General features: G+C 40.4%; 1 protein-coding gene across 3 annotated transcripts in view; it reads left to right on the top strand.

The window, feature by feature from the left end:
• The window catches only part of acap3a (ArfGAP with coiled-coil, ankyrin repeat and PH domains 3a), a 75,813-nt gene extending 69,948 nt beyond the window's left edge, over nucleotides 1–5,865 (top strand). For 2 of the 3 annotated variants that reach the window (XM_064957399.1, XM_064957400.1), the window contains exons 21-24: nucleotides 276–385; nucleotides 676–786; nucleotides 992–1,053; nucleotides 4,516–5,865. In XM_064957399.1, the coding sequence (XP_064813471.1) occupies nucleotides 276–385; nucleotides 676–786; nucleotides 992–1,053; nucleotides 4,516–4,622 (390 nt within the window). In that variant the 3' untranslated portion in view covers nucleotides 4,623–5,865. Of the gene's footprint in view, nucleotides 1–275; nucleotides 386–675; nucleotides 787–991; nucleotides 3,573–4,515 lie in introns of those variants that run through there. The other variant, XM_064957401.1, reaches the window with a different exon arrangement.
• Nucleotides 5,866–9,570: the final 3,705 nt, after the last annotated feature.

The raw sequence follows: 9,570 nt of genomic DNA on the forward strand, positions 1-9,570 counted from the left end.
TCTTCAGTGGGCTCAACTGACAGCACTGCAACATACGTGAATGTGTGCATCTATCGATACAGGATGTCTATGCATGATCACAATATTCTAAATATGCACAACGTATTGGGAGCATATTTAGAGTGTGCGATTTTCTGTAATTATTTTAATACAGTTTAATACATTTTTGGGTGTGCGTTTTTACTGACCACAATATTCTGTCACATTTTATATGCGCTTTATTTGGCCATATGGAGAGAGCCTCACAACGTGTGTGTGTGTGTGTTCCATTCCAGGGCTCTTTGATAGCCTGTGAGTTCCTGCTCCAGAATGCAGCTGACGTCAACCAAAGAGACGCAAAGGGGAGGGCGCCACTGCACCACGCCACATATCTGGGACATACAGGGTGAGTAGTGCCAAGGCATAACACGTTCCCTGTTTCTTTCCTTACTATTGTCAATGTTCTTTTTGAGTCAGTAGTGAACATTTTTTAAAGAATAGTTTTCATGGACAATGATGTAGCTTGCAAAGCAGATTATTGTTCGGTTCTTCTTCTTTTTTTACATTCATATTGTTCCTCGGGCTAGATGGCATAAGGGACGAAGCTGCAGGGTCCAGTTCTTTTCATGCTGATTAAAATGTGGGAGCGTTCAGTACATGTTCCCATCTGATCCGTCTCCATGCTGCCCTCTACAGGCAGGTGTGTTTGTTCCTGAAGAGAGGAGCCACGCAGAACGACGGGGACGAGGATGGCCAGGACCCTCTGAGTATCGCTGTGCAGGCAGCCAATGCAGACATCGTCACCTTGTGAGTTTCAGTAGGACACAACACCCTTGTCCCTCAACTTGCTCAGCCTCACACGATCCTTTGAAATACATGTTATGACCGGGGGTTAGCTTGCTAGACGACTGTAGCTCCTCACTTCTGGCTAGTATGAGTGGTTCCATCTAACATGTTGTGTTCCATCCCTCCCTCTTTCCTTCTCTCTCCCACCTTCCTTTTTTCCCCCAAGGTTGCGTCTGGCCAGGATGAACGAGGAGATGCGGGAGTCGGAGGGACCGTTCGGCCAGCCAGGTCAATACCCCACCAGCAGCCCCACTGAACAGCAGTATAAGAAATGCATACAAGAGTTTATCTGTCTCAACATAGCTGAGTGCTAGAAGTCAGTCACACTTCCTGGTCCAGTTCAGTCTTTCCCTTTCTGGTCATGGTTGGAGGGGAAGCCAATAGCATACCAGGACTGTGGCGGGACAGGCCTGTCGGGAATCTTGTGCAGGAAGGAACGTAGTCCAAACCACACATTTCTCTACCAGATTCCCTACACGCTGCTGTCCCTCCCAGCTTAATGGTTCTTCTCTTAAAAAACCTGTTTTACCCAGTGCTGCAGACTAACATTGTTCAAACGAGGCCACACCAGAATATGCCAACTACTATTCCTTATCAACGGCATAGGATGTCAGTATCATTAACTCTTGTCATGATGTCAAAACTGTACTGTTGACTTGGACTTGCAACATTTAGTTCAGAGTTAGGTCATTTGTCAACAAATGGTTAGGGACCAACTTTATAATCGACTTTCTAAGTTAATTTAAATCATAATGTAACCTACCTAATAACCATGTCAAGTGGATTAATTCAGCTGCTCTTTATTCATTTGGAGAGGGGACAGGTGTTTGCGTGCGGTTCTCAAGGTAGGGTAGTGTGCTCCGAACCAAAGACCAGATCAGACCAATATGCTGCACGATACTTTCATCAAGCTACTCTGCCTGCTCATGTAACAATACCAAAGCAGCACACGGGTAGTCTTGTCAAGGGTATTAAAAACAGACCTTCATTTCAAGGCCTGTAAAGTTGTTGTCGTTCTAGCTTGTCGGTTCTGCTCCAGCTGTGTTGTGTTGTGGCATGAGGTGGTTCTTCAGTACACGCACGCTGTGTGAAAAAAAAAAAAAAGAGGTGTGTACTTGTGAATTTCATTATGGTGATTCGCCAGGATAACAATGAAGCTAAGGAACAACTGTGATTGAGTGTAGATGATATGGATTATTTTATAATTTCATAGATTTTTAAAGCAACATTATGCACTTTTCCTACCAACAATGATTTTAATTTAATTTAGTTACTTTTCGGTATTTTCATTTAGTAATGTAGGTTTTCTCCCTTAATTTATGATGAACTGCCCAGAGCAATAGTGCAATGATAATTTAAATACAGATACTCTGTATTTTTTTGTATTCATTTTATCAATATGATGCAGATGGTATTTTTTTAACTGGATATATTTTGTTAGATTTTATTTTCCTGAGCACTCACACGCACAAGGCCAGTTAACCTTCAGTCATTTCTTCACCTCTCTTCTTGGAAAAGACGACCACAACTCACAATCTTATAATAGAAAATGACCGAGATTTACCTTAAACTGCAATGAGATGGAAGGTTTTTTTTTTTATATATATAATATGAAAACTCACATGTATTGGGTACAGTATTTGTATATGTTTGTCGAAAATATTGACTTATTATGGTATTCTGATGTATCATGGCTATACAGTATTAGATTAGTTCTGGGTTTCTTGGTTGAATAGTGCATGGGTTGCCGGTGCCCAGGTCTTTCAAAGCCATGTTGGTTTTGTTTACTTCATTAGTCTGTGTATGGTAATATTTTATATATTGTTAAAAGAAAATAACTGCGTGATGTGCTGCCAAATCATGAGAACTGTACATAAAAAGACATTACAGATCAGTTAGATCTGTGGTCTATAATCAAACTGAAACTAAAAACAGATATATTGGATAGAATATCCCATAATATACAGGCATAGTTTCCCAGGCCTATGAGAACAGGAGAGAAAGATTGGTCCATGCAAATATGCCAGCTTTCCCTCTAGCTCCTCTGAAAACCAACAGAATACCCCCTTCTCTGTAAGCACTGCCCGTGTACACACTATACATGGCGTGTGTACATAGCGAGAGGGTGACCACAGTGCCCAGGTTTAATTTGATACTGTGCAGTTGCTTACTACCATTTTGAAATAATCTTAAACAGGAAATGTAATTAGTTGTCCTCGCTTAAGGCTAGTAACAACTTATGTTTGGCATTGCGTTTGTGTTGCTTGAGTTTACTTCAAGCCAAAGACCACACAAAGTTCAAGTCATTTGAGGAGAAAATAATGAGTAGAAAAGAAGAGGAGGCCAAGAGTAGTGACTCTTGTGAAATATCTGGGAAACAATGTTATGACTAAACAATGCCGATGATTTGCATCAAGCCACTAAAGGTTTACATGTTGTACAGTGTATGAGTCAGTGGATTGATTAAACTATTGGTTGACTAGGTGACTGTTCTGCTGTAGATATGCTAAAAACTATTAACACTTAAAACTGCTTGCTTCTATCTTCTGTATTTTCATTTTTGTGTTTCTGACTTAAATCTGTACATTTTCTTTGTAATAATATTGTTAGAGAACACGTGTCTCTGGATATCTTTGTGCAAGTTACACTACTGCTACCGTTTTATGTTCATTCCCTTTTCCTAATATCTTCTAAAATGAGAAAATACTGAAAATAAATGAAAGATGTGATTCAAAGCCTGACTTCAACCACTGCTTCTTGCTTCATTTATTTTGTTATTTTATATATCACCGTTATAACACTTTCCCTCTGTCACTACAACTAACCGCATTAACCTGAACTGGCACTGAACCTAATTCGTCAACACATTTTCAGAGATTAGAAACGTTGTCCTCTGACATTTAACTCAAGTATGGATTCAATTGAGTTCTGATGATGAATCCAGTTTGCCCCTATAACATCAGTGATGTACAAAACCTTACTTGTTTCAGCGCTTTGTTTTCAATTTCTCACCTGTATGTAGGTGGTGTGCTGCTTAAAGAAAAGGTTCACCCATTTTGAATGTTATATTGTTTCGGTGCATCTCTGAGGGATGTTCTATTAATTCCCGCGGTCATTTCACGATTTCATGTGTATCTGAGTTATTGGCGTTCAAGTAGGCAGAAATCTGGCTGATATGACGTAGCGGCATGACAAAGCCGCTCTCACTACACTGGAAGTTAATAGGAATATGACTTTTAGATCGCGAAAACATCTATCATGTCAGATTTCAATACTGGCCGATGTCATAACTCGGGAGGATGTCTTCTCTCGTATGAGCCATTGATCATAGACACACACACCGGAAGAGACTGGAATGTTATTTTTAATTAGTCAAGCTGAGAATTTCTCAGGAGGTCGAAAGGAGTTCGACTGGCTGTAACCATGGTCACCAGAAAACTGAAGCTTGAGAATTTAGAAATAGAGTGAAGCCGAGCGTCTTGGTGCCTAGACTGTGGTTTTGTTCCTCTGTTGATTTATCGAGATTAAAGGCTCTGTCATTTTTGAAAATCATTTCAGGTTTTGAACAATCAATGTCATGTTTTTTTTTTAACACAAATTCCACATTGTACGGTAGGCCTACTGTTATTTACCAGATCGATTTAATGCAATTCTTGATAATGTTCTGTTACATTGCTTTCCTTTTTTCAGGAGACACTACTTACCTGGATATCTTCCGAGAGTTTTCTCACATGGCCTCACACAACCCAGAGAAGCTGAAGCGGAGGAGTGTGCATTTCAGACACTCTTTCAGGTAGCCCACGGAGGGATGAGATGTCTGGGAAGTCATACTTGAAGAGTGCAACAGTCACTTTCCTTACATCATTACAGATTTGCACAGTGAATCTAGCCCCCTCATTTTCAGAACCTGACTTCACTAATCCTCTCAGATCCTCAAGTCATAAATGTTCTTCACAAATGAGAACCACTATTGCCCTCTTCCAAATTGCCCCACAACAACTATTATCTCTACTGATAATCCCAATACCACCTCACACTAAATTACTCCGCTCATTTTACTGGTAAAACCACTTTTGTCAACATGCACTATAGTATATGGGAGATGCCTAGAAATGTTGCCTCTGAAAGCATAGGGAGATGCTCTCAAGAATTGTTGTCACTGTGCTACAAACATCTGGGGATTCTTAGATGATATTCACGTATTACTTCTTTGACAGAAGATGTTGATGCTTTTCAGCAATTGGGAAGCGTATTTTGTTGGAGAATGCTGTAGGTTACAAATGTGTGAGATGCGTATTCTGTTATCAAATCAATCCTTTTGTTTTGATAACGTTTTGTGATGTGGCCTGTACTCGCTTTATGAGGATTTGCTGGACTTGTCCTCTCTTATTTACCTTACGACATCGTTTTTAAGCATTGCTGTTCAACCTTAACTGTAGATGAATCCAAGCACTTAACAGTTTCTCATCCTGTGTTCTAGATAGATGTCAGGAGCCTTTAAGCATTATACATTTTCTTTGTGTGCTCATATCAGCTTTATTAATTTGTTCTATGTAAATGACTCATTATAGGAATATAAGCATATTATTTACATCGCAAAATGTTTAGTTTTTTTTTTGTATTCAGCTGTGTGTAATGCATGACTTTGGTCCATTTTATATTTCTTACACATAAACAAACTTGAATTAAGCAGCAATGCCTCTACACTACAGCCTATAGGCTTGTTTACTGTGTCTACCATCCAGTTCTTTGAAATGTGTTATAATGTCAGTATTATTTTTAAAATGTGTTTTGTTTTTATCCTGGAACTATATGGAAGGTGATTTTTGATATTGACTATGCTGGTATAGTCTTAATTTTTGATGAAATGTAATGAAAAATCTCTTTATATTCATACCACTATGAATTTCAATGCAGATATTGTATATAAACGCTGTAGAGGCAAAATGCTAATATATCTGAAAGGAAAGTTATTTTGTCATTAATATTTTTGGAAGATGTATGCCTCTTGAAGGGTGAAAATAAAGAAAGTCTCTTAAATCTGACTGTTCTTTTGTTGACACAATGGTTTGTTGCCTGACTGGCAGTTAAACAAATTACACAAGACTGATGTGTCCATATTTCTGAAACTAATTGTATTTAAGGCCAGGCGCCACAGGCTGAAATTACATTTTTGCATCTACCTACTTACCAATTTTGAGATTTTTGGGGTATTTTGGTCCATCAATATTAGTATGTTCAAAAAGTAAACAAAAAAATGTTAACTTGATAAAGGTATATACTTTCTTTAGTTTATCATACTACCGTCATCAATTATCAATCATTTCAAAGCTCACTACATTAAATTACACATAATTTAAAAGCCCATTTCATAGAGAATGTTACAAACTGGAATATATTTAGTAACTTATTTTGAAGAGATGTTGATTGGGTCTAGCGTTTGGTAGCTTAAATTCAGTGTACTTGTCTAACTGCCCTTCCCTGAAACATTTTCTCAGCTTCAGAAGCATCTGCATTCACCAAATGGTGTATGGTTATCCTTAGATATATTCTCCAGACTTGCCCAGATGGAATTGTTAATATGTTGTCAATTCTTTATTCTAGACAACATTTTCTTTGGAAGAATTTGCCAAAAATGCATTTTACAAGCATGTCTTTAACTATTTTACAAATAGAATGATGAAAAAAAGTATTTATCCACAATCTGCTCTGGATAAGTCCGAAACCAAAATATTTTGACTGGCTTCAATACAGTGTCCAGGAAAATGGATTTAAGCAATTTGCAAATATGCACATATTTAATGACATATTTCCTCATTTGCATATTTTAATAAATTATTTAAGTTTATTTTATTCCAAAAATAATTAGATTTGGGTCTTTATTCAACTGGTAAAAGTATATATAATATGATTCTTAAAAATATGACCATTGGCTGGCAGCACTCTGATGAGTTTGAGAGTCAGAAGGACACGGCATAGAAAGGCAGTTTGAGAGACTAACCATATTTCCATCCGAGTACCATATATAAAATATAAAATCATGACAGCTGTGATAGAAACTGGAAGTGTTGGTACAATTTTATAAATGCCGATAAATCATTATTTAGTTCAATATGGAAGGATCTTTTTGTGTCAGTAAAATAAATGATGCAAGAAATAGCAGTGGAAACGCCCCGATGCACATATATAGCCTAACCATCATATCAAAGTAAACTTGTGGTCACGTGATGATATGCTGTGTGGTCCTCCCACTACGACTCAGTAATAAATTATAATGAACTTCACAGTGTGGTGAAAGTACACGGTGATGAGCTTGATGCTCCTTTCCAATAAATATTGAGGGTCTTAAACTCTTATTCTGGTAATATGATGATCAATGCTTGCCTGCCATTTGACAAATAAAAATTATCTTGCTCTTTTGCCAATAATAATCTCATTATGTAGGCTATACCCACACTGCATCTGCAGGCTGTTGGCCAGAGTGCACAAGGTTGAGTAATAATAACAACAAAATCATGCCGGTGATGTGACAGTTCGGGAGGATGTGCCTCTGCGTTTCATATAAAACCATACATCAATAAGACTCAGCGCAACAGGAAAGCACTGATGGTCTTCCAGGTATTTGTTGAAACATAGTTACATTCGTAACTTTTCGTTCTATTTCATACCTTTCAGACCATCAGTACAGTTGAAAGTATGGATGACTCATACCAACAAGGTCTCGAGGAATAGAACCACTAACCTCTGATTAATGCCACTGGGAGAATGGTAGACCCCATTGTTTGGCAGGATGCGACGTTGACCTTGTAAAATCTTGAGAACGTGCAGGGGACATCAACAATCCAATGTGAAAGCCTCTGCTTGGACAATACAAGTCCTTTTGATTTCCCACTGAAGCCCAGGAAAAACACCTTGTAAGAATTTTCAGATGAGGCCGTGGACCCATCGCTTTACCATCGATGCGTAAATGGTTTGCTGGTATGACTGAGACATTCACCTTCAAGGTAAAATTAGAGCGACCTGTGTCCAATAGTGACTGAAGGAAGCTCAGTATCACAGGTACGGAGCAAGACACCGGGTCCTCCGCCCTGGTAGAGCTCCATTTGGTAAACAGGTTCCAGGGACCAGCATGCATCATCCTGCTTGATAGTGCTCTGGCGTTCTGTAAAGTCTCAATGACATTGGGATCGCAGCCGATCAGTAGAGGGTTGGGCTCTTCAGAGGCTACAACCATAGATGTAATTGGTCCGGGCTGGGATGCCATATCCTCTGGTCCAAATTTGAGAGCAAGTCTTGTCTAGGTGGCAGCTGCCATGGCTCTCCCTCCAGAAGACTGAGAGGGGTTGGAAACCAGGGCCTGTGCAGGGTTTCTAAGATCAAGGGGAGTCAGAGGGAAAGCATACAGCAGGCCCTCTGGCCATGTGTGCACTAAGGCATCCATGCCCAGGGGGCTGTTTGTCTCTGCCAGAGAGAACCAGAGTGAGCAGTGGGATGTTTGCTCTGAGGCGAACAGGTACATATCTGCTGTTCTGAACTGCTGCCATATCATCTTCACTACTTGTGGGTGAAATCTCCATTCCCCCGGGGGCGGTTTCTGTTCCAACAAGAAATACGCCACCTCGTTCACCTTGCCTGGCAGCTGGATGTCTCGAGGGTTTGCCAGTTGTGGTAGGGCCCATGTCAGGAGATGTTGGGCCACCTGTAGGGACCGTACAGACCTACCTCTGATCGCATCAAGACATGTTTGTGTTTGAGAACAGGCAGAAAGTGTTTCAGAGCGAGGTAAACTGTCCCATGTTCTAGAATGTTGGTGTGCTCTTTCCTCCAGTGGGGGAACCACTCTCCAGTACAGTCCTGTGTTGCCACACTGCTCCCCAGCCTGTTAGTGAAGCAGCGGTCATCACTACTTCCCGCCTTGATGGAATTGATCTGAGAGGGATACCTGTAGTCAGGTAGGTTCTCTTTTTCCACGGTCACAGAGTAGAGTAGCACGCCCTTGTCGCTGGGATTTTTGTGTTTCTGTCCTGCTTGGGGTCCAAGCAGAATTTGTTGAACCACACTTGAAGTGGTCTTAAAGACAGCAGGCCTTAAGGTGTCACCCCAGAGGACGTCACGAGCTTGTCGTGCATGTGAAATGGCTAGCTAGTTAGCGGTGGAGCGCGCTAAAAGTGTTTCAGTCGATGTGGCTTTCATGGTGTGATGGGTAATGAAGCTTCGTGAGTGACTGTGGTTGATGTGTGCAGAGGGTCCCTGGTTCGAGCCCAGGTTGGGGAGAGGGACGGAAGCTATACTGTTACACCTGCAGCAATGTTCCAGCATCTAGTGGAAAGCCTTCCCAGAAGAGTGGAGGCTGTTATATCAGCAAAGGGGGAACCAACTCCACATTAATGCCTATGATGTTCGAGAGCAGGTGTCCACATCCTTTTGGTCATGTAGTGTATCGTTGCAAATAGAAATAGGAGACATGGTCTGACCTAAGGTTTTATATGAACCATGGCGGCACGACTTTGCTTTTATTATTACTCAACCTGCGAGGAGCGGGAGGGACATATCCCTCGTTCAAAACTGGGAACTCACAGCTGGGAACCATAAATCTCCGACTTCTGAGCGTTCAAAAACAATTGGGAACTCGGAAAAATTGAGCTCCAACTGGGAAAAAAAATCTATTTTAACAGTCATCCAACTTAAATCTCTTTCCAGAGCAACGACTTTCCGACCTGAAAATCACTGACGTCATAATTTGAC

Source organism: Oncorhynchus masou, chromosome 33, assembly GCF_036934945.1.
Source record: "Oncorhynchus masou masou isolate Uvic2021 chromosome 33, UVic_Omas_1.1, whole genome shotgun sequence".
Lineage (NCBI taxonomy): Eukaryota > Metazoa > Chordata > Actinopteri > Salmoniformes > Salmonidae > Oncorhynchus > Oncorhynchus masou.